The sequence below is a fragment of the Thunnus thynnus genome, chromosome 8 (genome assembly GCF_963924715.1).
Source record: "Thunnus thynnus chromosome 8, fThuThy2.1, whole genome shotgun sequence".
Classification (NCBI taxonomy): Eukaryota; Metazoa; Chordata; class Actinopteri; order Scombriformes; family Scombridae; genus Thunnus; species Thunnus thynnus.
In genome coordinates, this window is record NC_089524.1 from 25,081,141 (window position 1) to 25,108,722 (window position 27,582).

General features: G+C 41.4%; 3 protein-coding genes across 9 annotated transcripts in view; 2 read left to right on the top strand and 1 right to left on the bottom strand.

The window, feature by feature from the left end:
- Positions 1–239: 239 nt before the first annotated feature.
- Positions 240–7,682, bottom strand: zyg11 (zyg-11 family member, cell cycle regulator). Its single transcript, XM_067597437.1, has 18 exons — positions 7,268–7,682; positions 6,429–6,594; positions 5,852–6,063; positions 5,423–5,740; positions 5,180–5,293; positions 4,974–5,090; positions 4,742–4,882; positions 4,373–4,549; positions 2,900–2,964; positions 2,701–2,800; positions 2,554–2,604; positions 2,298–2,459; positions 2,052–2,099; positions 1,752–1,949; positions 1,616–1,668; positions 976–1,073; positions 636–836; positions 240–538 (listed from the first exon to the last, which is right to left on the bottom strand). The coding sequence occupies exons 1-17, from the start codon at positions 7,289–7,291 to the stop codon at positions 646–648; spliced, it is 2,235 nt and encodes a 744-aa protein (XP_067453538.1). The 5' UTR covers positions 7,292–7,682; the 3' UTR covers positions 240–538; positions 636–645.
- A 47-nt stretch (positions 7,683–7,729) lies between these two features.
- On the top strand, positions 7,730–9,688 carry coa7 (cytochrome c oxidase assembly factor 7). Of its 2 annotated transcripts, none has more exons than XM_067597451.1 (4): positions 7,730–7,908; positions 8,035–8,161; positions 8,283–8,423; positions 8,975–9,688. In XM_067597451.1, exons 2-4 carry the CDS (start codon positions 8,056–8,058, stop codon positions 9,418–9,420), a joined length of 693 nt encoding a protein of 230 aa, XP_067453552.1. In that variant the 5' UTR covers positions 7,730–7,908; positions 8,035–8,055; the 3' UTR covers positions 9,421–9,688. The 2 variants fall into 2 exon arrangements, with proteins under 2 accessions (XP_067453552.1, XP_067453553.1); XM_067597452.1 differs by having other exon boundaries at positions 7,730–7,806.
- Positions 9,689–10,569: 881 nt separating this feature from the next.
- The window catches only part of ralgps2 (Ral GEF with PH domain and SH3 binding motif 2), an 82,150-nt gene continuing 65,137 nt past the window's right edge, over positions 10,570–27,582 (top strand). For 4 of the 6 annotated variants that reach the window (XM_067597438.1, XM_067597440.1, XM_067597439.1 and 1 more), the window contains exon 1: positions 10,571–10,846. The gene's annotated coding sequence lies outside the window, so the exon portion shown is untranslated. Of the gene's footprint in view, positions 10,847–27,582 lie in introns of all 6 variants that reach the window. The other 2 variants (XM_067597441.1, XM_067597444.1) reach the window with 1 other exon arrangement.

A 27,582-nucleotide genomic window follows, 5' to 3' on the forward strand; every position in this document is an offset into this window, starting at 1 on the left:
AAATGAACAGTACAAGCATTCAGACAAACTCCAGCATGCTTGAGCTCACAGCAGCGTCATGCGTATATTTAATGAGCTAATCAACCAATTTAGACAACCAGAACCCTCAGTAACATACAGGGGCCGGAGGGTGTCGACCCTCAGCTGAGCTTTTGGAGAGGGGGGGGGGCTTGATCTTAAATTGAGATTCGTATGTATGCACTGATGTGTTTTTGGTATAAAAATCATCATGATTCCGATGTCTGACCAACAGGAGATGTTGAGATTTGAGCTTAAACCAACAGTTGAATTTTTTTTTTTTTTTTTTATCACAAGATTAGCACACAGAAATATTTTTGTTTTGAAACAAACACAAAGAAAATAAATAAGGTTAGTGTGTGTGCAAAGAACTGCAAAGTCTCCGTCCTTTTATGTATATTTTCTGGGGATACTTGATACGAGTGTTTGTGCGTGCGATATGCATACACACAAATACAAAATCCCCTCTGTGGTGGGACTCAGCTTATGTCCTCCTCTTGGTCAGGGAGCATCATTTTTTCTGAAAGAGAAAATGTAAAAGAATGAAAAATTTCCAGCCAATGTGAGGGGTGAGATGCTAAATGACTACTAGTGTGTGTGTGTGTGTGCGTCTTTACCTCTGTGAGGTTATTGTGGCGGCGGGCGGCGACTTGTGTGCGTAAGTGCAGGCTGGCCGGTGCGGGCTCTGTGGCGCTGTAGGCTCTCCAGAATGCTCTCAGCCAACAGTTTGACATCTCTGTGCGTCTGTGGGTGTGTATGAACTTGCTCAAGCTGCTGGAGGCCGCCTTCCTCCAACAACATGCTGCAGTAGCGAGCGGCTGCAGACACACAGGTTCACACGATATCAATATGTGAGAAAGTAACTGCCTTATCTGATGTCAGTAAAAGGAAGTGTGAAGTGTATATTACCAGAATCACACTTAGTTGTGGATGTGCATGTATGTATTTGTGTCTCACCGTTCTTGCTGCAGACATGTTGCATGGCCCAGGCAGCCCACAGCTGGACACCAGGGGTGTGAAAGCACTCCAGTAGGGGAAAGAAGGGGTTAAATGACCTACAGAATGAAAGACGATAAGAATATATTTACTATGTATGTCAGAAGTTTATGCTATGGTTTTGACAATTTGATTGTCTATAGCCTTATTAGAACAACTCACACAAACATAAATAAATAAAATATAAAGTTAAGTATGCAGAACATTTTACAGACTTGTTTTTCAAGGTGTCCTCTTAAAACAGATCATTTGAATCCATCTGTCAGAAAGACCCCAAATCCTCATTTTATCACTCGAGCAAGTGTTTATTTCTGTTATTTTTGTTTATTCTCCTTTTGTCAGTAATACTAGATAAAGGTTTTGGTCATAATGATTAATAAGTCTAATCTCACCATCATATAAAGCTAAATGTCTCTTAAATCCATGAAAAAGTTCAGATGCACTTTGAGCATCCTATTGACAACCTGTTCCATGGTACATTTAAGAAACACCTGATAACTCAGCTCTTCCATGAACACCTCAACACTTTAGCTATGAACTTACTTCCTTTAATGTAATCGATTCCCTTCTTTATAAATACTATGGAGAAACTGAATCTCACCTGTAGGCCACCATCTCACACTCTGGTGCGGGCCACTTCATAATAACAGCATGCTGGAGAGACACACAAATGCATGAGACTCAAAACCAACTTTTCAAAAAACCTGCATATTTATGTGCATGATGCTTATTCCTACCAGTTGTTCCAACAGTGACGATCGAAGATCGGGACTGAGCTTCCAGGCCTCCTCTCCTCGGGACGTCAGATGTGCGAGGATGCCTGCGGCGAAGTAGCTCACCTCCACCTCTGAGCTGTGCAGCAGAGTGCTGATGTGGTCCAGAAAGCCCTGCACCATCAGCTCTCCGTGCAGCTCCCCGACCTCCGCTATGTTGTTCTACACAACAAAGGGCGAAGAGGGAATAATGATATCTTTATATTGTTAATTTATTCAATATTCAGTTTTTCTACAGGGTATATAAAAAAGCAGTAAACTCACCAACAGACCTAGAACCTTCTGCTGAATAGAGGACTCATTGGGGAAGGACTGCAGAGAGGGTTGGGGGAGGAGGGGGTGGTATGGATACAAAACAACAGTGAGTCAGCCGGCCCAACAGGCATACATACTTAAACAAACCAACATGTGATTGAGGGTGATGATTAACTAGCATGGTAATCAGCTTTAAGCTGTTTTGTACGTATGCTTATCGTTTATTTACACGAACATGCTGACATGTCAGTGTACCTCTAGAACTTTAATGAACAGGTCCAGTCCCTGGTTCTCGATGAAATGGCGGCAAGTTGTTGGCGATTCATCGGTGAGATTCCAGAGTGCGCTGAGTGTAAATTTGAGGGTGGCGTCCACCATGCCCTGAGTAGCCTTCTGACGCACAATGTGGAGCAGTTGCTGCGGGCGGAAAAGAGCATATTTGCATTGAAAATTTGAAACCTTTTTCGGTAAATTAAAGGCAGAGAGAATACAGCAGAGATGAGAATCTTACCTTGACTATGGACAGCTCTTCTCCAAGCTGAGCCGTCTGCTCTGTGGACAACTGGGAAAGACAAACATCTAAGAGTTTAACTTGACACGTGTATAGAATGCATGAACAACTACATGTGTGATATTAACACAACTACGCAATCTATACCTTAGCAGCCAGTATGGAAATGATAGCCACAGCCATCCTCTGCATGTTCTGGTCTTCATGGTTGCAGAGCCACTGCATCACTAGTTTGGCAGCTTCGAACCTTGATAACAGGAAGTGAAAGAAAAACATTTCTATTATAATCATACAGTTCTTTTGGCAGATTTGTTTTTTATCTTTTAACTATATGTGTATTTCTCACCTGTTAAAAGGGACCTCCTGCAAAATGCGATCACTGCACAGAGACAGCAGACAATTCTTCTGCAGCTGAAGACAGAGAAACCAGAACAGGCGTCAGTGCAAAACCTCAAACTCTGACTACATTGAGCTCACAAGATCTCTAAACATACTCTCCTCATCAGTTCTGTTTTACTCTACAGTGTTAATAAAAGGTATGTACAGAAATATTCTATCATGTCTGATGTAGAGCCTGTGCAGGGCAAAACAGTAGTTTTCTTGGTCTATGCAATTCTGTAGTTAAAAACATATTAAAGTTAACATTATGTATGCTGTTTTTCTTGTGCCCCTTTTATTCAGTTGCATTTGTATTGCTCTTTTATTTTGTTTTAATACCACATCCTGTATCATAATTATGCATAAGTCATTTGACTTTACATGTTACTTTCTGCAATAACTAATCCATAATACAGTTCTAACTAGATCCCTGTGTTTGGTTCCAGTAAAGGCTACACTGATTAACATTTGTTTTACTGGTTAACAAAACACCCAATGGACCTGAACTGCACTATGTTTTATATTTGCATGTATAAAACCCTTATTGCCATGGTAAAGAAAGCAAAAAAAAGGAAGTTGTACTTTTTTGTTATTGTGGGGTGTTCCCCAACACAACAGGATTTTCAGGTTATCACAATTTAATGATGGTATGTGGGTGTTTCCCAACCTACAGAGAGATGGAAAGTCCTACTGGTGTTCCAGCATGTGCACCTGCATGCTTACCCTCTAGCCCCAGACAACCCCAGCTCACACTCGAATTATTACTTCTGTCTTGTTTGTGACCAACTGCAGCTGAGGATTTTGTTGCTTCATGTATGTTATGTCTGAAATCTATTTATCCAAACAAGAAGGTTCTGTGCAAATGAATATTTACACAGGTGGCTGAAATACTTCAGGGTAAAAAGTCTGAAGTGTAAACCTAACTTTAACACCTAATATATTTTAACATGATGCTTTTTATAAGACTTTCACTCTGCACAGCTCTGGGAATCTACAGTTTTTTACTTTATCATTATTCCCATTTTATTTACTTTGTATTATCTTTTATTCATTGTGTATTTCACTCCTACTTATTCGTACTTTGTGTATTGTAGAGCACATCAGTTCAATATTGATATTTTAAACTTAGCTGTTACAAAAGAATGAAAAGTTTTCCTTCATGTCCATCTGTTGTACTCAACAAGTACATAAACATGAATTACCCACAGGGATAACAAAATTCATAAACATGTAGTAAAAAATTAACTAGTGGAAAAATCAACTGTGCTGAGCTCATCAAGATAGTTTGAGTGTGTGTTTCAAACTTCCCTGTGCTGGGAAACTGCATCAGGTGTGTGAAGCTTGCTATATATAGTCACTGTTGTTTTGACAAACTGCTCTTGTTTACTGTGATCGATATGGCATGCGTGCCACCGAGACAGCAGTGCGGGAATATAACTACCTGTTGGTGGTTGGGGAAAGTCCTCATGGCCTCCAGAAGAAGCTGAGTGACGGTACTTAACAACCGGACTGGCATTCCTGCTGCCAGGTCCTGCTTCGTCAGGTTGAACACACAGGCACTGGCTGCCAGCTGGACATTCAGAGTGGCAGGATGATTCTTCATACCTAAAACCACCAACTAGAAAACGCCAAGAGAAGAAGGAAGTTAAATTATGTTTCACTAGACAGATGAGGAACTTGTGGTGGAGAGGGGTAGGGTTTTGACATAATACTATAAATCAGCTCTATGAGGGGAGGAAATGTGGCTGACACATCAAATAAATATGTGGTAATGCATGATGCATAAAATAATTACAGTAGAAATAATGACCTTAAGGATGTCAGGCCGTGGTTTCTCCATGACATGTGTGAGGCTGAACAGATGAAACAGAGCTTCTCTCACAAAACCTTCTCTCTCGCTGTAGCGACGCAGTGCCTCGCAGATCTGGGTCTCGTTGGCTTCCCCTGTTACCTGTTCAAACACAACAAAAACAAAACAACGGTTTAGCACATCTGAATTTGTATGCACAGTTATCAGTGTTAATGTATGCATCTATTCCTACTTTTAGGTTTCCTTCTCCAGAGAGGAAGTCAGAAAAACCAGCATCTGTGGCCAGAAGTCCCACAAAGGTCATCCCTGGTCTCTCGTCAACAAACGCCTTAACAGCGGCATCTGTCACCTGCAACATTTACACATTAAAAAAACGTACTCTACAACTGGTATGTTTTATTTGCAAGTTAACTGAAATACTCAAAGAGAGACACACACCTGTTTCCTCCCTGACACATCCAGGGAAACGAGAGTGGGCAGGATCCCTGGCTGACCGAGCAGTTGACGAGCCACGTCAGAGGTAAACTGTTTATCATCACTGATATCCAGGTGCTGCACAGGCAGGGTTTCACACACACACACACACACACACACACGGCTTGTGAAATCACAAAGAAAGTATTTTTCTCAATAAACAAATACAAACACAAGCGCCACACTCAGCTCCACTCTTCCACAAACCTGCAATACATCCAACTGGCCAATGACTCCCAGCAGCTGAGCGGTGCTCATCTCCAGCCTTTTCAGCTGGTGTAGCGTTAGTGAGCGCAGCCTCTCCTTCAGGCCCAGTAGTGGGCTCAGGTTGGTGACTGAGGTGTTGGAGAGATCGAGGCTCTCCAGCCGAGGCAGGGAACACACGTCTACTAGTCCAGAGTCATAGAAGTCTACGTTCGCTAAAGAGAGGGAGCGCAGGCCCTGGAGGGAGCTGAAGCGATGCCGGATTGGTTCCTCCAGAGAGGACATGGTGAGACCTGTTAGGACAAGTCGCTGGAGGGACTCCTGCAGGATGTGTGAGGAAAAAACAACAAACAGATGAGTGCAACCACATCATATTCAGTTCATTTAGGCTTACGTTTTTTTTTTCCCTCACATTACTTGACATACTCTTACCTGACAATATTTATTGGTGGCCAGTCCCTGCAGAATATCAGGAATAGTGAGGTCTGCATTGACCCTGGCAGCATCCAGCTCCAGTAGTCTATGAGGACAGAGCGCTCTCTGGAAGGCCTCTGCAGATATACGAGCAGTACGGATGCACGCTCGCCTCAGCCGCAGGTATTCACAGTTCCGAAACACACCCACTGTGCTGTCATTCAACAGACCTGTAGTGGACCAAACTCATGTTAAGGTGCAACTTTGGGATTTCAGCAGGACCGAACAGAACTGAGCCTTGCACAAGTCTACCTCTGCTTATCTAGAGCTGGGTTTTGGTTTGTATGATAACATAACATCAGATTCAGTGGCTCAAAGATTTTACACATTTTTCTTAATTTAGAAGGCTATGGAAGAGGATTTTGAACATCATTCAAGAGGTGTATGCAATTTAAGAAGTTTCATTTTCATCAAGGGTTAAACAGAAGGTTTTCAATTTGTAAAAAGCAGACTATAAATTGGAGTTTTAGTCCTGTGGTTGTGTAGAGTCAGAAATCACCAACTTTCGTCATTCAGGAGTGTTTTTGGAGGTTACCTTCAGTGGCCATCTTGGCCAGCAGCTGGTCTGCCAGCTCCTGTGGGAAGAGTACAGCCTCTCTGAAGCACAGAGAGCCATCGGGACGCTTCACACAGAAACGCTCCAGGTTCTGGCTCACATAGGTGAGGCACAGGTCTGTCAGAGACGCTGGAGATGCCTCATCCTGAAGAAAAAAAGCAAGATGCTTGTTGATGTTTGACATAACCACACGTTGTAGTGACTGAGCACAGAAACATACCTCACCTGAACTTTTCTTCATTGTATATTTTACTCTTACTTATTTTTACTTTGGGTATTGTAGAGCACATCGGTTCAATATTGACATTCTAAACATAGCTGTTCATCTGTTGTACTCAATAGTACATAGACACGAATTACAAGAATAACAACATTACTAGCAATGTAATAAAAAACTAACTTGTGAAGATATCAACTGTGGCTTTTCTGGCTTTTGTTAGCTCATCAAGATAGTTTCCTATAAGTATCTGTGTGAGTGTGTGTGCTGGAAAACTGTGCCTCAGGTGTGTGGAACCTGCTAAATATAATCATCTTAGTTGGCTTCTCTATTATCGATTAGAACAGCAACATGGCATGCAAAAGATATTTGTGTTGTTATATTCCAACCACGGGAATTCATTCTTCTATGGAAAACTCTAATGTAATTTCAACCCTGATTTCTGGCTAAAACTGGAGTGTTGTTGTGCTTACGATAACTGACTGACTGGTTCCTTTTTCAAACTTCTCTGTACTAGGAAACCGTGTGTGTAAAGCCTGCAAACTACAGAGCACAGACACATAACTCACACAAGTTACCTGGAGACGAAAGTGAAACTCACCGTGTTTAGGATACTGCAGGCCATGGTTTAAAAAAGTCTAGCGTTAGTTGTAGCTTATGCAACCGAGACTGGTGTCTTCCTCCTTAAAAAACAAAACGCAGGTGTCTTTGCGTGCTGGCCGTCGAGCGGCTCCGTTTTCAGTCGTTTCAGTTTGCAGCGATCACCTGTCTGAGAGTCTGTTGTTATACTAATCTACTGGACAGCAAACAGGAGCACAGGACGACGAGCTAGTCAGCTAGCTCACTTGTTGTTTCCTCCGTTGCGGAAAATCGCTCTCCGAGAAAAAATGTTGACAGCTGTCTGCTGTGCAGGAATTCATGTTTAAAATATATCGACAAATCAATGCAGCGACCGAAGAAAGGACCCGGGTGGAGAATGTAGTTTCCACAGCGGGCAGCTAGGTCTATTTTTGACTAGACATACAGTAAAGGTCACAGCACTGGAAGTACATTACTGAGGGGGCTGGACTACGGAAGCCCGTTAGGAGGGATGGTTATGGACCCCGGAAGAGTTTATCTGCTGAAGAGACGCATGACCAAGTCAGGATTAAGTCCCTTTTCTGTTTTATCAAAGGAAAACGATTACAGTTGTAATTATAGTGCGTTTTAATAACAACCCGAAGTTAAGGGCAGGCATCTGTTGTGAGTTTTTTTAATTCAGGAAACGCTTTTGTAACATCGCTCATTCATCCCACTGCAAGGTCACAAGCAACAGTGGAGGTAGTGGGCACAAAGCCTTCGGCACATGTGTTTGCTGTACATTTAAAGGGCAGAAGCGCAAGTTGAAGCATGGCTGGACTCATAAACTTTGAAGATGAGAATGAGGTGAAACAGTTTCTGGACAATTTGGGAGTGGAGTACAGCTTCCAGTGCTACAAAGAGAAGGATCCTGAAGGTAAAAACCCTGCTCAGTGGTGCTGAAAGCCCCCAGCTGGAGATGAGGATGAGTGAATTGTGTTTGATAACTTTGCCTTGTTGTTTAAGATGTCCTTTCTTCTGTCACATGTCTTTCTTAGGGTGCCAAAGGCTCGCCGATTACTTGGAAGGGGTGAAGAAAAACTACGAATCCACGGCACAAGTGCTCAAACATAACTGTGAGACAAATGGTTTTGGAGAGAGCTGCTATAAACTGGGAGCTTACCATATCACAGGCAAAGGTACACCTGCAATGTGGCTTATTGGTTGACACATTACTGTGACATGAAGTACTCAAGCAAAGTCCTTAATGTTATTTTAGATCATGACTTTTATGTTTGTACTGTATTTACTGGTTACAGTACAATATGAGGTTTTACAAGCAAAACATATGGTACCATCATAAAGTTTGGTGCTTTGTTGGAGTTTTATATGGGGTACTAACCGGACCACGTACAACATAGAAAAGTGTGTTGAAATGATTAGTTAACTGATTTTAAAAAAATTAATCAAATTTATATTGTGATCAGATAAATACTTTAAAAAAACATTTGCTGTTTGATGCTGTTGATTTTGAGGATTTTCTTGTTTTACTATTTAAGCATGACAACAGTTTGGCCTCTGGTGGCTTGTGATGGACATTTTGTTTATTTTTTAAAATATTTTTTAGACTTAACATTTAATTAAAAAAACAATCTATGTATTTATTATCATTCAGGGGAGGGATGTGAGTACTTAGATTACTTCTTTAGAGTGCTAAGATCTCCATCAATCTCCTAAATCTTTGCACCAGGTGGAGTGACTGAATGTCTGCAAAAAGCCTACTCCTGCTTCATCCGCTCCTGTAATGCTGGAGGAAAGAAGTCCATAGATGCCTGTCATAACGTCGGCCTGTTAGCTCACGATGGACGAGCTATGGAAGGACAACCGGACCTTACGGCAGCTCGGCAGTACTATGAGAAGGCCTGCGCGGGTGGCTTTGCTCCTTCCTGCTTTAACCTCAGTGCTCTTTTCATTGAGGGTAACTCCAAAGGGTTGCCACCAGATATGACTCAAGCCTTTAAGTATGCCAACAGGGCTTGTGAGCTGGGACATGTGTGGGGCTGCGCCAACGCAAGTCGCATGTACAAACTTGGGGATGGTACAGAGAAGAATGACAAAAAAGCAGAGGAGCTTAAGAATCGAGCGAGGGAGCTGCATGGTTTAGAGAAGGAAAGGCAGCTCAAATTTGGAGAGTGAAACACTTTCAATAAATTAACTTGGTGCTGGTTTGTCTCCACATGTGGTGTTCAGTCAGGTTGTTGTGAACAAGCCTATGTGTGTGTTCAGGCCTGTTCAGGGGGTTCAAAGCTTGTAGATGGTCTGTTATTAGTTTATAATAGAATGCTTAAATGGGTCTGTTTGTGTCATTTACATTGGATTCAGAGAGCCCGTTTAACTTATTACTGTAGTCAGTCAAATGTATACAAGAAAATGTAAAAGCAATAAAAAATTATTTTAAATTTCATGTACAGCAGTTGGTTATCAAATATGCATTTAAAAGTGTATGATTTGTCTCATAAAAGTTAATGAACTAACAGGTTTAATGGGCAGTTTAAACTCACTGCATCAGTTAGTCTCATCAACCTACATACTATTGTGTATGGATATCTATTGTGTATTTCATTATCATGTATAGCACCATCTGCAGAATATAGGCATTTTTAAAAATATTCTATTTAAATTTATTTTCATCAAAACCCTGTGGAAATGGACCATATATACGGTACATATATTGTCAATAACAAAACGAATGAAGGCAAATTTTCAAGCTGCTTAGCGACCATTAATGTTTTTAACACCTGTGCTTTTCCTGATGATCAGTCAAAATGTCTGCAGTGAAAAAAGGGGACAATTTAAAACTGATGAACATATTATATATTTTGATAAATACGTTTGAATTGTTCACAACAGTACAAATATATACTGTCCTGGAGTTTATTAAGGCACAGTGGTTCTCAAACTTTTTCACGTCAAGGACCCCTAAACTGACACAAATTAGACCACGGACCCAATTTGTTAAGATTTTGTCCCATAGACCCCCATCTGATAAGATGTATGCTTTTAGATGTTTTATTGCAGAAAGTGTATGAAACCCATGACCAGAGTAGTCATATATTCTGTCATTGTGTTACTTATGGATGGAAATATAGTGAAAATAAATGATTCCCCTGTTTACTGGGGTCCCCGGACCTCACTTTGAGAACCACTGCATTAGGGCACAGCGGTGGTTGGACCACAAGAGGGAGTAAGAATAAAGGACATGAACTTTGCGCTCTTTTCAATTCACACAGTGCTCTTAACCGGTCCAGTCTGGTACAACAATAGCATCCTCATCTATCAAGATTTCAACCGACATTGTACATAACCTACATGTAATGTGGACGTTCTCAAAAGCTGTGTGTATATAACCAAACTAAGTCCGTCTGGATGCTGGTCTAGATGATGGGCGGACGCTGCAAGCTCCGCCCGTCCTCCGCGCATCTCGTCCTCATTCAAAACAGAGCACAGCTGTTGCGAGGCGCGTCGTTGTGTGCTGAGCGTTAGCCTGAAAACTGTAGTCTACTGTCTTCTGATGAGCCCACTGGAATATCAGAAGAAGAAAGAGGAAAAACGGCGCACTTCGGTGAGTTACAGAGCACTGCGAGGCAAACTTTGTTATCGTCTGCGACATCATTTAGTAAATCACTCCCCAACCGTCGAGTTGGGGTTAGGTTAGCTAGCTAACGTAACGTTAAGCCCCCACGGATGGTTTTGGGTGTGTTTGTTTTTATGTGCAGGATGCTCCCTTATCAAAGTAAATCGGCATCCATCAAGAGGAGGGGACAAGGAGATGTGAGAGAAATGTTGTGCAGGACTAGTGCTGTTTTTTTGTAATGCAGTGCATCTGCAGCTGGATTTAGTGGGTTTATTTTATCCATTATTTTATTATTCTCCGCCACCCACGTGAATACACGGTCGGCCCACCGCACACACCAAGAAGCGCCACTGGGGAAGTTTGATATATTGCTGGTAATAAATCATGCGCTCCCTCACCAAGCTAACGAATCGGGCTAGCGAGATTTGCAACATGCTAATAATGGAAACCTGAGAGAGAAAAGATTGGGATAGAGTCAGTGAGTTGGCAATTTGTGATTCCTCCCGTGCAGCCTTACTTTGTTTACTTTAGTCGCCGCACAGTTCGCTGCTGTTTAGGGAGACGGGGGACTTAATGTCGACCCATTTGTGCTGTTAGCCCAGCAGAGCTTATTTAGCTGCAGCCTACACACTGCAGGCGCTCTGCTCCGGATAGCTCGTTGGCGGTGAACCCCCCGCACAGCTGCTCTCCGGGGAGTGCTTTGGGTGTGGCGTGGGTTCACCCACGAACAATACTGTGCACAGCCATAGCCTGTCTTGTCTTAGCCATAGCATCTTCTGGTAGTAGAAATAGGCGCAGGAGGCTAGTCGTGAAGGTATTTTCAGTTTAGTAAAGGCGACCCTGATTCCCTGAAATGATTTAAATGAGGGTAACTTTTAGAGCATGAGCAAGTTCAGCTGGTGGGGCTCCCAGTTAAGGCTTTCACTTGAGCTATTCTTCCTGTCTTCCTCCATTAATATAATCTCATTGTGGATCGATACTATTAGTATGAAGAGTGATGGCCTTCAATTACATATCTGTTTATTGTAACTCAATGCCAGACACTTAGATTTATAAAATGATGGGTCTGATAACATGTTCTGTCAAAAAGCTGCATTATTAAAATCTAAAGAACTCAATTGAATTCCTCCAATGACACAGTTTTTATTTCTTCATGTGTGGTTGATTGCATTTTGTTTCCTTAATTTGTGGGGTCAAGAATATCCACGCACACACTTGAGTGGGCCAGCTCTATTAGCTGTCAAGCAGAATTAGTACTCATCCCTCTTCACTATTAGTCCGCCTTTTTCATAAACAAAGCCTCCCTCTGCTCAAACCTCCTATCTAACACACTCTTTGTCAGTGTCCTGTGTGACGTTGGCCACCGCTCTCACCCCATTTTAAAAGACTCTAAGGAATGTTCCATATCGATATTTAGTGTTGCTGTGTGGCGCTGCTGTTCTCAACACTTAACATATGACCCAGAGGTCAGTGGTTCAGACTCATGACTGGCGTGCTTTTACAGTACTGTGGTGTTGCGTTGTGCAGAAAAAGACTGAAGCAATCTCATTTGGCTTTCAGCTGCCTTCTTTAAATAGTGAAATAGATGCAGAATGTGTTTATTCATTAGATAGTGTTGACGATAGCGGTCATACCAGTTCTGAAAGCATTGTTTGATTGAGTGGTTAGATAATACTACAGGTAAAGTTCAGTCCAAAGGGGGAGATGAAATCCAATTCTTTCCACATGCTAGAGGTCCTCAGTACCTCTATATATCTGAGATGAAATCTGTTTTGAATCTTCCTTTTTATTTCATTTGATTCAGGCCAAACCGAGGAGGAAGCTGTGAATTGTGTAAAAGTGTAGCCTTCAGGACGGTGGTCAGTGAATGTACAGGGTACATCTAAAAGGTTTACAAAGTAGCTCTAGTACTAGAGAGCTTAGAACTTAATCCAATAAAATATAGTTGATTCAGTATTCTGTTCAGCGTGGAGATTTCCGCGAGTCTGTCTGAAGCAACACAAGACCCATCCATACTACATATGTACAAATGCGGCATTGAATTATCATTGTGTATTTTGGGGTTTTTCCTGTTCTTTGTCTCTCTTCCTGACTGTAAACAGAAAAAAAAGTCACGTTGTGTATCTGTTGCTTGCCAACAGAAACAGTGTGTGTGCCTGGAGGATATGCTGAAGGTCACATGGGTAGAGGGCTTTCTTTATTTTCGTTTAAATCACTTTGTGTATCATACATAATTATCTGTGGCTACATGATTTGTCTTTTGCAACAGCTCTCCATTGAAACAGTTGATCATGTTGCAATCAGAGGGAGAAAATCATTCATAACACTTACCCGGGCGTAATACTACTATCTCCATATACCTTATCAGCTCGGCTGTTTGGATAAGAGTTCCCTCAACTTCATTTGAGCACCAGATATGTTTTAAAAACTGTCCCCTCGGTAACTCTACATACCACCTCCACCTTCTGGGCTTGGCTAATCCCAGAGATGCCTAGTGTACGTAAGCCCATCTGTTCAGCACTGTGGTGTAACTGCTCTGTCCAAGGCCTGCAAATGTGATTAGATAGAGATTACATCTGAGTGTGTGTGAAATGAAACTCCCCTCTCTCCGAATCAGAGCCATGTGTATACAAGAGAAAGGGATAAAACACTGTAGGGGTTTTGCGTCATCAAGTGCAACCCCTGGTCTTCCTCATGTTTTATCTGGTCTGTATTACATCATCTTCACTGCACAGTTTATGTGAAATGTTCCTAGATGCAGCATGTGTCTGTGTGTAACAGTATATTGAGCCATCATGATTTAGTGCAGCTCACTAGTTGACTTTCATTTTCCTTCTGAGTGCACAAGCAGTCATCTTGTAGCCTGCTTCTAGATGCTATACATATTCTGGGAGCGTTTTGGTCTGCATCAAGCTTTTTCTCTGTGTGACCTCCAACCAGTGCTGTTGCTCAGTTGCCAGGGTAACTTTATGCGTGTGTCTGGCACATCCATTCAGCACAGATGGAACTGCGAAGTCACATGTCGTCACACTCTTCCTCTGATGCCTTCCTAGTCTTGGCTCCGCCACTACAAGTACAAATACAAAGCTTTTTATTGTCGACCCCACTAAGCCTTCCATATTTTTCTGTTCCTGTCTGGTGTAATATAAAAGGTCTTGACAAGTTGTTTTGGAACACTGATAATAATATTGCGTATGATTGTGTGTTAGTCAAAGATTTTCATATGAGGTGTTTCTGATGTTGTTGGCAATTGGTTGAAGTGGGTGTTGTAGATGCTTCGCTTGGCTCGCACCCGACTAGCTGAGGGTGTGCATGACTGTTTGCGTATGTGTGAGAAGGAGATAAAAGGAGAGGATAAAGCGAGGCTCAGCTTTCACTACAGAAATCTCAGAGGCAGGCACCACATTTCACTGCGTAGACTGACCACTGTCTTTTTTTTTTTTTGTACACTGAACAGTGTTTGAGGAAGTAGTGCAAAACTGCCTCTTCTTATTGTTGTTAGTGTATTTACAATGTGCTTCCTGCTGTGTTGAAATCACAACTCTCATTTAAGAGAAGTAGAGGCCATCAGGAGCAGTTCAACACAGACAATGTTAAAGTGTAAACTGTACACAGAGGGTCACTCGTGACTGATGTCTGAATCTCTATCTGTTACACGCACACACACATCCTACTTAACACACGCCAGAATAAGCCGAGCGGTGGCAAGAGGCCTGGAGCGTTGAGAACATTTTCGCCTGAATTTAACCACTGGTGGGAGTGACTACATAGCAAGTGCACTGCTGCACAAATTTGTCTTTCTTACCCCTCTTTTGTCAAGCTCTTACTTTCTGGTTTGTTTTACTTTTCTGTGTTTTGTTTTTCATGTTGCTTTCTTTGTATTAGTGCAGTCTTATGCTATTTTAGTCCTGTCTTGTCTTCATTCTGTCTAATTATTAAGGAAAATCTCTAATGACGCATTGACATATAGCCTACTAAATTCAACAACCCACAAGCCCTAGCCTCCTGCTTCCTCCCTGTACTCGTCCTCCTGGGTCTTTGTAAACATGTCTGGCTTAGGGCTGCAACTACAGGTTGTTTTCAATATGTGTGAATCTCTTGATTATAACAATTTCCCAAAGCCCAGATAAACATCTTCAGATGTCTTATTTTTTCCAACCAATGGTCAAAAACTCAAAGATATTCAATTTACTGTCATGTAAGACTTTGAAAACCAGCAAATATTCACATTTGAGGAGCTGGAACCAGAGAATTTTGGGCATTTTTGACTTAAACGATAAATTGATTATCAAAATTGTTGAGGATTCATTTTCTGTCGACGAACTAGTTGAATAATCAACTAACAGTTTCAGCTTTAGTCTGGCTATCTTGTGACATTACCGGCACCAGTACCATACCCGGCTTTCAGTACTGATACCAAATGATACTAATTTTAAACCCTAACTCTTCCTGACTGATATGCTATACAATTAATAATAATTATGGTTTAAATCAGGAAATATCTGAACACAAAGTGAACAAAGCCAATACCCTGAATAAACATTTTGGGCCAACTTTTGGTACGTGATAGTCTTGGAGACTTGGTGCTAATTTGATCTCAAGCCCTACTTGTAAACTATTCATGGTAGTATGGCGCTGTGCTGAGCCATAACTGAGCTATGAATCAAGTGGCAGCTCTCCTTCAACCTTATCAGTCATAATTGCTCCTTCACTGTGACTGCCACCCAGTCTGTGGCCTTGTCAGCCTGTTGATGTTTATTTCATTGGTCCTTTATTAACCTGAACATGCAGCTGGAAACAGGATTTGTTGTGACACTGGGCACTTGTAATGCATGGATATTTACATGTCGCAACATTTCTAGAGATGGGCGGTGGAAGTCTAAGCAGACTATTGATTTAACAATCTAATGAACATAATAGGCTCTTTTATACAGAGATCCTGCATTACAGCCATAAAGAAGATCCGTCATTAAGCTGCCTTTGCTTTTCTACATTGAATCGAACAAAGCCGGCATAATGCCGCCCCTGTGTGTACTTTTAAATAGCATGCCGGCCTTCTGGATTCAGAGTCGTGTAACACAACACAGCATCAGCTCCCTGTCAGCTCCCTGTCCCGCCACGCTGGCTGTCCCTTTTACAAAGATGTCGATTCGGCTCTGTGACTACCTCCGTAGCTGGCTTACTGGCGGAGTAACTCTGCCCCCCCACTCTGTGTCTGTACCTTTTTTATACAGAACAGCGAGGCGGAATAAAGGAGCAGCATTCACGCCTTGAACAGGCTGTGAAAAAGGGGCTAGTTTTCATTTGTGTGAGCCATTTTGGTTTTTGATGTAACTGAGATGCTCCTAACATGTTCTGGAGTGGAGCTTATGACAGGTTTGAATTCAGCATTACAGCTTGTCTACACAGGAGGCATAATTACAACCCAAAGAGCATTTATACACTTCAAGCCTATTTTCTTTAGTTTGACGTGCTTAACTACAGTGATTGTGTGTTGAGCTTCTGCTGCTGCTCTGCTAACATTTGGTACACACCCTGTGTAGACAATGTGTTTGGCTGACTAGTCAAACATTTGAGGAACCCCTGGGGCTTCCCTGTGTGATTCTTGGTCAAGCTCATGTGACTGTGCATGTGTGTGTATGTTGTTATGTAGTTGCAGCTAGTGTTGAATTATTGATCTAAACCTTCATCAGCAAAATTGTTTCTAGGCTTTACTAGTTGAAACTAGAGAAAGAAGAGCGATTACAAAAGCAGAGTACCACTACTTGAAATAAAAATACTATCTGCCAAATGACAGCGAACCTGTTCAGCAATCCTGACCAGCTTCTACCATTTGTCAGAAGCTTTGTCCGCCGCACACTCCCTCTGACTTAAAACAGATCCTATGAAAGTGGAAAGATGTCTGTATTGGGGCTGTCACATTTTCCAAAAATCGCATTTGAACAAATTCAAGCAGGTAATTTGTTTAAAATTAATTCGAACACAACCCATATACTGTAATTTGTCGGAGATACAATTTACTGTAACTGTCATAAGCATATATGGCCAGCGATGTCCATCCGTCAGTGGTAAGAGAGAGCATTCAGTATAATCTTAATATTTTACGGCATGGTGTCAGACAAGGTTGTAGAGTTGCCGTTTCCCCGCTCATTCGATGCTGCCACTGCCTCACTTGTGTGGTAAGATTTTCCGCTTAACTCGCATGTCTTTTCATCTTTGTGCATCTATGTATGTGCATATGCTTTTGTTTTAATCTACCTATTTTTAAGGTCGGAACTGATAGGTGTTAGCTAGACTTGGTGAGTCAGGTCGTAGGTGTTTGGGGTTATAAGGTTAGGGGTCAAAGGTGAATTCACGGACAGGGTTGTAGTAAAAGGGCCCAGCCTTTAAGGCATGCAGAATGTCAGCTATGAGGGTCCCGTTCCACATGACACCTTGAGGCTGGCCTGCTGTGTCATGTGGCATTTTGCTCTGCATATCTGGAATATTCTCACTAGAGGATGTTTCACTTGAGGTCTAAATGTGGATTAACAGACTCCAGAGTGAGACAGCAACATGCCAAGATTTTGTGAGACGATTGTTTTGTTGTGAAGATACAGAATGAGGACCAGGCAGTGAAAACTGTGCTTGCATACAAACCATACTCCCAATTCTGTTTGAATTGTACATAAACAGACAAAAGCCGCACCCTTCCACTTCCCTTGCATATTGTTCTGATCCGCCGGTCTATATCAGGTGCCGGAGACGAGGCTTCATGGTTTCAGCACACAGCCTCATCTATCTGTCTGAATCCTGAGTGTCTTGGCTCGAGAGCTACACTGAGAGCTGAGCCTCGGCTATATCATGGAAACTTGTGAACTTGGTCCTGAACCCTGCCAAAGACAATAGATCACATACAGAGAACATGATTCCACCTCTCTTTCTTGCTTTTGCTCTCTTGTTCTCCCACAAATGTTCTTTTTAAGTCTCTCCTCCACATCAGACCGGCACTCTGTGGGCTTTTTGGCCTGAAGTACAAAGTGTATGAATATGAGGCCTTATTCTCCCCACCTGTTCTGCTCTTGTCTCTCCTTTTACCTCCTTTGTTGAATGAATGGTGATGATTCACTTCTTAACCAAATGTGTTTTTCTCTTGTGTCATCCGTTTAGATCTGTGCGACCGAGACAACCTGTTTCCTGTTGCCTTTGTTACGCTCCCACAGGTCGGGTCTTGACTTGCATACAGACTCTCACGCTCGCATGCCTTCAGTTACACACTGTATGTCACCAACTGTCAAATTGGCAAACTGGACGTTTATTAACAGCATTATTTTCCTTTTTCGCAATATTTTAATTCAGCTTTACTGTCATATGTCCTTTCATGTGAGTACAAAAACAAGTTTAAGGATACTCACCTAGAGAAAAGTCCAAAATGTGTATATTAGGGCTGCCCCTAATATACACATACAAGATTTTCTTAGTCAACTAGTAGTTGTTAGTTCAAGGCATTAGTTGACTAGTCATTGCACGTTTAATGACAATATATACTGTTTATCTAGGCTATCCAACGTTAGAACGGCCATGCTAAGTGGCTAATGTCAGGCTAACGTTACTTACATGTTTCAGATGATAAATCATGTTTGAGGTTAATGAATGACAGGGGAATATTTGCCTGCAGTTCTCGGGGTCGTCCTTTACCTTCTCAAAATGATCCTGCACTTTGGATTTCCTGCCCGACATAGTAACTAACTATCTCATAACTATCTCATAACTGCAGGGACCAGCCGTGTAAACGTGTGTCGCCACTTCCCGTGTCGGTCATTTCAATTAAAAGCTCTCTAGGATTTCATACACGGTCCAGCCAGAATGTTTTGACCTAATTTTGACAGGTGCAACCAACCAACCAGTGAAAACTTGGTCGACTAAGACTAATATTTAGTTGACTAGTAGGGGGCAGCCCTAGTAATGTGTAGTATATACTACAGATTTTGCAACAGTAAAAGACTATAAACTGACAGTGTACCCAGAAATACTTGAGGAGCAGGCCTAAATTTGATTCTGCTTTGTTTTTCAAAGGATAATCTGAAGATAGTTTCCTTTTGTCTCATAGTAAGGGTCTGGTAAAGCAAGGAGGACTTGAAGGATTTGGGAAGAGGGAGGGCAACGTCTTTCCTATTTTTAGTCAATAGATGAATGTTTGGTAGCATCCTGTCTGTACTTGTCTTCTGAGAGTAGAACAGAGGCTTGTACCGATGGTGTCTGTGTAACTCGTGCACGTACTGTAATTTGTGTGTCTTTGTGCACACAGACAGCGTAGCCCCTGGCCATGCTGCTCTGTGGGAGAGGAGGATCAGAGAGGGGTGTGAGGGGCTCATTCAGGGAGAGAGGGAGAGAGGGGGAGGGGAGCAGTGCAGGCATTGAAGAGATACAGCTGTTTCCCAAGTCTCAGCTGTTGCTCCTCTTCCATTCGATGCAGGCTCTCTCTCTCTCTCTCTCTCTAACACACACACCCTAACTGGAAGAAGCACACAGTGTAACATTGTTCTGCCTTGTGAGAGAAGGATGAAAGAATCAATCTTTCATAGCTGCTATCAGATGGTAATAGTAAGTACCCACCATATTAGTAAGAGAGAGGCTGCTATGTCCAGATTAGGCAAAATCTCTGTCTCTTTTCATCGCCTGTTGCTTTTGTTTTTCCTTTTGCTTTGAGCCAAGACGTTACATTGGTCCAGTTTCACTTTCTTAGAGGATTTCACAATTTTTGCTTTTTTCCCTTCCCCATATCTCTTCTTGTTTTGTTTTTTTTCCCTTGACCTCAGTGTGTGGGTGTCATGTTTTATTCTCCCATGTGACCTCTGACCTAGTGAACTCTCTCTCATGAGCAAACAACTGTGTGTGTGTGTGTGTGGTTGGTTCACGTCCCTTTGACCAGCTTTGGGTGACAGTATGACTGTTGCTTTGGCTCCTATCCTGAACAACAAGTGTTGTGAGTGGACACACTTTGATCACAAACTCCTTCTTCCTCTTGTCCCTTTCCTACTCTTTTGTCCCTTTGCTTTTCTGTCTTGGTTGCGCTCCCTTTGTTTTTTAAGCTGTAATTGGCCATTTTATCAGGCCCTGGAGGCAGAGCAATGCCAAGTTAGGGGAAGTCATGCATGCAGCACTGTGTGTGCGAGCGTGTGTTAAGCCGTATGGGAGGCCTGTTATCTCAGTCTTGCTCAGTTAAGCAGGTTCAAAGTGACGTGGATCAAAAATAAACTAAAGTAAACGATCAAAGGTTAAAGTTAACAGTATCTGCAATACTGAGTTATATTCATAGCCAAGTCCATATTTGTCTTAATAAAAACTTTGCTGTACAAACCTCATATTCACACACAGGATATTAGACTAACAGGAGGTAGCCCACGGTTGCTTTTAAAGACACTGTGGAGTATTTCAGCATTGGCTGGTGCGCTGCTATTTCAGTATTTCAGCTGAGTAGGCCAACCTAAAAGAGGACAGAATAACTTGCTGGAGGGAGATGAACTCATTGTTACAGAGACAGGAGATGCCCTGTAGATTTCACTGTTATATATGAGGGATGGATGACTTGAGGATTTGTACTTTCAAATCACAGAGAGATCTACAGTATAGCAGGCTGAGAAAGACTCGTTCTGTTTTTCCATAGAGCTGCTCCCTGACTTTGTCTTATCTCATTCTACCTGATAAAACTACCTCTTAATATATTGTATCTCAGTCCCTGTTTGGCTGCAGTATTGACCTTGGCAGGACCAACAAGCAAGCGAGTTTACCACAAGATGGCTACAACATGAGCAGCTGGGATCAAATGAAGTGTGTTTGTTGAAAAAAGATTAAGAGGGCATGTGCTTTGGTTGATAGGAGCAGGCTTTTACAGTTAGGGGGTTTGTTGACTAGTCTCCGCCATAAGCGAGTTTCCTGTGGTTGTACGTTGAGAGTTTGTCATTTCTAGAAAGAAGGTATTGTTATTCGAGAAGTGTGGTTGTTTGGGTGTGTTTTTGTGTGTGTTTTGCTCTCACATAATTGTACGGTTTGTCAGGTTGCAGCATGCCATATCTCTTAAGTCTGTGTCTCGTTCAAAAGCCCTCAGGGCCCACCCGGAACTAACCCCGGGACATGCTGTGTGTCCCTCTTTGTGCTATCATCAATGTGAAGGTGAGAGAACCATATTTTGAGTGGCAGACAGAGATGGAGATAAGACTGTTTTGCTCAAACACCATCTGTTTGCTGATGTCCTATTGATATGCAGTGACTTTAACTCAAAGAGAGGGAAGTTGTGTTGACCATGATGTTCTCATAGAAACAAAGGACACACGCATATTGTGTCTTGTAAACAATGAGGAACTTATATGTTAAATAAATAATGTTCTTCTTTTTTAAAGTGTGACTCACAAAACCTCATAATTGGAGGAAAGTCAGTTGAATGAACACGCCTGCTTTAAAACACCTGAACACTGGGCATCAGCATGGTTTCACCAACGTTGTAGTTTGGGAGGACAAATACTAGGGGTGGGAATCTTAGGAAAGTTTATTATGAAAATGTAAATTTAGACAAAGCAACCAGTGACTACCACAATAAAAGCCAGGCATAATCCTATTCAATGTAAGGCTTTTACTGTAAAAAGCAACTACAGGAAGTGCCTGGCATTACCAGCCCTCTAACATTACTTGTTCTCTGTGGTTTCAATACTTCCTTGTTGTTTTTGCAATTGTGTTGCTGTTTTTAACTAAACTTTCTTGGCTTTTGGAAAAACAACAGCACATATAGACATGCTGTCTTAGATTGAGATAGACAGGAAAAACCTTGCACTCATCTGCTGTGACCAAAACCACAGATAATATATTTACAGTGCTGACTCAATGCAGTGTGTACAGCAAACATTCACAGTTAATCCTGTATTATTGTGCCTGTTTTTATAGAAAGCTAGCTGGAGTTAGTCAAAAGGTTTCTATACAAAGTACAATAAATTCTACCTCAAATCATTCAGACTGATGCTTTGTGATGTTAGTGATAGTTGTGTAACCATTGTACTGACACATTCACCACCGGTACTTCACTTGCCAGCTTTGTAGAAATTTAGATGACTTGTGTTTGTTCAAAATGTAATGTAATGCAAGACACTCAAATTAGTGTACGAGCATAGTGACAATGACGCCTGATTTCTTCCTTAAATGTATTTCCATCCAACCCTCATGTTAGTTTAATCACACCTGACATTTTACAGATGTCTTCTAAGACCAAGTCATGTCTATAGACGCTTTCTGTGTATACTTTTATTTTTTAAATGTTGGGAAAAAACATTAATGCTGTACAATGAATAGAGTTTCATATTCTGGGTGTACAGTATTATCCCAAGATACAAAATAGAAACTCAATTATTAATATGATTCATATAATAATATACATCATATTTACTAGCAGTTGTTGAAATGGCTTCAATGCTCTAAAGGGCGCGTCTTTGTGTCCCTGATGTTTTTTAAAAACATGGACAGTAAATCCAGTGTTTCACCCTGAGCGTTGAGGAAGCTTATTTTTCCTGCCTGTGGAAAATTGTTCCTTGTGAGACAGTCAGCAGTCCTCTCAAGAAAAGCACTGGCAGTGTGTGATTCGATTATAGACAGAGTAAAACTAACATCATAGTCCCAATTCTTTCACTATATGTTTCAATATTGAAGTAGCACAGTATATTACTGTATCACAAATTACCTTGAGACTGAAACTCACCTGAATAAAATAGATGATGTATGTTCATGGATAATCCACTTAATTAAATACCCAACAAATTAAGGTTGTAATAGTGTAATAGACCCAGAGATATTAAAAGGATAGCTGCCCTGGTAGAAAGTATTTAAAAGAAATTCTGTCATCTTAGGCTATATATTGTCATATTATCCAACCCTACAGTAACAGTTGTGGAGAGCTAAGTTGGGTGTTTTTTTTTTGTTTGTTTTTTTTACTAACTTGATTTGATGTTGGATGCTGTCAAGAAAACAGCATCCAACGGTTGGCCCACTGTGCCGGGTGTTTGGGCTTTTACTCACATTTATCTCTCACTTACACGTCCGCACACACAATCACAGAATCCTGTCCCTGACAAGACAATATATCGTGATAGTTTCTCCTACATATATGGCATGCAGTGTCACTGCGTAGTAGTAAATAGTGTTTGGGTTGGTCTCCATGAGGAGGTTTTAGTGCCATGGGCTTGACTTTTGCCAGTCCTCGGAGGCTCATAGAGGAAGACATAGAGATCATATCAGTTTCCTCTAAACATTACTGCTCTGACTGACTGCTCTGTTGCTCTGTATTGTTAGTCTGCCCTTTCCTTGTTAATAGTCCGTGCAGGGAATGACCACAGACATCAGTGCTGCTGCCAGCTCCACACTTCCTCTGCTTCCTTCCCCCCCCTCAACTCCTTTCCCTCTTTCCCCCGCTCATCTGTCACCATGCACAGGTCGCCTAGTCTTCAGCAGCAGAGTTGAACTTGGGCTGGGCTGCTTGCCCGCTCCCATTTGGGCTACAAATCAGGCTGAAGCCAACACACACACAAAAACTGTAGGCTAGTGCTTTACCCACACGTGACAGGCTGCTGCTCTGGGATCCTGCCACATGCCGCTACTCACAAGCTTGGCACCGCAGCCTCTCTTGGATTCGTTTGATGGATAACTAGATACTGTTATCAAGACCAGTAGCACCATTATATTGATTTTTGGTAGGATTATTTTTTTTTCTTGTATTTATTCATTTTTCATTTTGAATGCTGCTTCTAGCTGTAGGTCTGGGCTACAGGAAAGTGTTAATTGTAGGTGTTATCTAGTTCTGTGACAGTTGTATACCAAGTGTTTATGTGTCACTGGAGGATGTGCCAGGAGAAAAGACAGAGGCAGGGACAGGCCTGAACAGCCTGTCTGTAAAGCTTGAGCTCTAATTATCAACCCAGAGACCTGTAGGGATCGAGGGAGAAGGGGAGAAAGAGAGAGGGAGGCAAGTACATCTAAAAAAAGCATAATCACACCCCACGGTGCAAGCTGCTGCTACGACACTGATTTAGAACTAGTGGAATTTCACAAACAGGGTAGACGGATCTCTCTAAACCAGGTTTAGGTGTGCGTGTGGTTGTTTGCATTTATACCATGATCTGGGTGAATACTCTTTTCTGATTGGCCGGCAGGTGTGCGTTACAAGCGTGTATTGCACACGTAGTTCTGCTCAAGTTTAATCACCGTTCTAAATTCATCCGCTACCCAACCTGTAACCATAGCAACATTAAAGAGCACAGCTGTCAAAGCTTACTAGTTATGAAGTTTTGAAGAATGGGACGCAGCAGAGGAAAAAGAAATGGAGAAGAAAAGAAGAAACCAAGTGAAAAAAGGAACTGACACCTGAAGAGCTTAAATGAAGAGAGGGATGAGATTAAGACAAAAAAGGTAATAAATAAAATGGGCAGTTAATATACTGAGAGACTTTCTCTACCAAAAACAAAAGACTGATTTGGAGACATACTCCGCGGTTATGCTTAATGACACCTTATGTGAATTTTATGCCTCAGTGCAGGCTGGCAGTGAGTACAGTGTGGCAAGTTGTCATGGCAACGGTAAGCTCCTGCTTCATAACCTTTCGATTTTGAGTGCAAAACTTTCACCAAAAATTTGCGAATGCTTTTATTTTATATTGTTGGCAAATGACCATTGTATAAGCGGGTGTGCGTTGCAGGTGTGCGTTAAACTGTTTTAAGGCGTGACGTGGAGGCGATGAACCACCCGTTGCAAAGCGGATAATCACCTACTTGTTGATTATCCTTTACTTAATTTGATGTTACTACTTAACATCCATCAGGTCTTTTGTACTGTATGAATCAGCTGATCAGCACTTCACCACAAACCACAGCTGACAAACCTGGTGATGGTGTTTAATTGTCCATGTAAATTATAGTTGTTGGCCTTTACGGCTGAAAATGAAGCTTTCTTTATGTATCAAAATGAAATACTAAAGTGTGACAGTTTAAAAAAACAAACTGACAACTCAAACACATTTCATTAGTCAGCACAGATATAATGTAGAAGTTGTTTTTTTTCTATTATTCTACATAGAAAATCAACACAGTTGTTGAAGAAAAGACAAATAGACATTGAATTTCATGTTGTTTTGTCACATCTTGTCAGACCTTGCAGCTTATTCAATTGAGAACTACACAATAAATCATAAATGACTGTACTTCTGAGAGATTGTTATACAGTATATCAATATCATTTACATATTAATTTGTTTCTGTTGTCAGGCGTCGGAAGTAGAGTGAAATTCGATCACAGCTCATAAATACAACTTTCATCAGCGGTCATTACAATTGCTCTGCTCTGCACATAAAATCATTATTTTGTGATAACTACATGGTTTGACAAAATGAACAAACATACAGGTCAATGACGGCAGCAGTGCTGTGAGATCGGCTATAGTGACATTTAAAGTGAGTGATCACAGAGAAAGTTAGAGGTCGTCCCCCATCTGCTGCTGTAGGCGATCATATCATCTATCAGTGATCTCTGGTAACGACAGCAGAACAATATGAAATACAGACGATTGCCCAACCCTGATCTCCTGGTGAATCCCAGTACACGCTACTCTATGACTAACAACTAAAATAAGCCAAATAGCTTAAAAAACAAACAGCGCTAAAATATCACCATTAAGATGGATTCAGAAAAGAAAATGATTAAGGATCTTCATTTAATTTAGCTGCTGCTGCAACTTCCCTTGTTTCTAACCTCAGTGTTTAGCTGTAGTGTAAATTATGTGGCATTGTTGGTGGTAACACTTATCCTAGTACCCCTCAAGGTTACAAACTATATTTCAAGGTGATATTTCATTTGCCTTCACTTTTAGAAATAATGTCCCAAACATTATGGCTTTCCTTTTATCAGCAATCTTTTTCATTGTAAATCTTTCGGTCAATAAATGTCATGTTTTTTCAATTGGTTATGTTGAAACACGCATACCAAACTCTATCTGTCTATACATGACTACTGCATACAAGTCTTGTATCTTATTATCATATATTCTACATTCAAGTTCAAAACTGTGAAGGAAATCTTCATAACTTCAAAAATGATTACTTGCACATATGCTCCTCATGAATTTACATGCATTTTCGTACAGAAATAGATCTCACGTGGGATGTACAGTAGCCATAACAGAATATACCATCTATGGTAAAAGCCACATACCCTACAGCTGCAGGAGTGCTGGCATGTTTTTTATTCTAATTCAAGCACTGGTGATGAACAAAGAATGGATGGGGGAAAATCTTAGTTTTAGTTGATATAAGTAGGTCGTCATTTATCATGTTTGATACCAAGGGTGTAGTGGAGAAGGGTGTCAACTGTGCACCAAAATGAGCTACTAGATATCATTTTAATTTGCACTCTTAGACAGTTTTCTACATTGTCTGCACCCTTGCCTTTGATATCACTGGGTGCTCTGTTTTCCCACTAGATCCTGCTTCTCTCCAGTCAGACAGGCCTAAATATTCATGAACTGATGGCTCAGTATGTTAGAGGGTAGAGCACAGTTGGTTCAGTGTCGGGGTGGAATAAGTCTGTGGTGTCAATGGGTTCATTACCTATTGATTTTCTAAAAAATGCTCTTACTGTGAAGTGATACGGCAGCATGAAACTATTTTCTTCTTTGGCATCATGCTGCCGTGATTAATCAGATATGTAGGCTTCTCCCTTGGAAGGACGAGTATATCTGTGACGCAGAGGTATCTTCTCACTTCCGTTTGTGTGTGTGTGTGTGTGTGTTAAGCCAGAAACCAGAGCCATATTCGCTAAGCAACAGGGATACTACCATATGGTGTAAGCTGTCTCAGCAAACCATGTGATTCCTCAAAATTATAAACCTGTTCAGTGTGTGAGAATTAAATTTAAGAAACACCCTGTTCAGGGATGACAGTTGGAGAGCCTTGGGCAAAAACAGTTATTCAAAATTTGAGCAAATGGAGCATGTGGATTTTATGTAGTGCTGGGTATCATTTAAAAAATTACAATACCAGTACCAATAGTAGTACCCTTAAAGTGATACAGATAACAATAGAGTACTTCGTTCGGTACCTTCAAATGTTTTGGTGGCATCTTGGCAAGCTGGACCGCTAGTTTCAATAGTACTTGGTACTGGGTTATTTCGGTCGATTCCTTTTACAGGTATCGAGTACTGCTCTAATACCCAGCCCTAATTTTATAAACTTAGTCTTTTGTTTGCCCTCCGCCCTTTTTACAGTTATACTCGCGTAAACAGTCTCTGTTCCAAACTTCTATTGTTCCAAACTACAATAGAGCTGCCTCTGTCTGCTTAAACCCCATTCAGACCGACTCAGTGTCACAGGTCAAACCTGCATCAGGGATTATCTGTATTGATCAACACGTGTTAGTCGACCCTCCTCCTGACCAGAGTTGAATGCTGCCCACTAGGACTGCAACTATTTTCATTGTTGATTAATCTGTCGATTGTTTTCTTGATTTATTGATTAATCGTTTGGTCCATAAAATGTCTGTTTCACAAAACCCAAGGGGACGTCTTTGAATGACTTCTTTTGTCCCGACCAATAGTCCACAACCCAAAGATATTCAGTTTACTATATAAAAGACTAAATAAAGCATCAAATATTCACATTTGAGAAGCTGGGATCAGAATTTGGACTTTTTCTATTCTTTAAAAAATAAAATGACTCCAA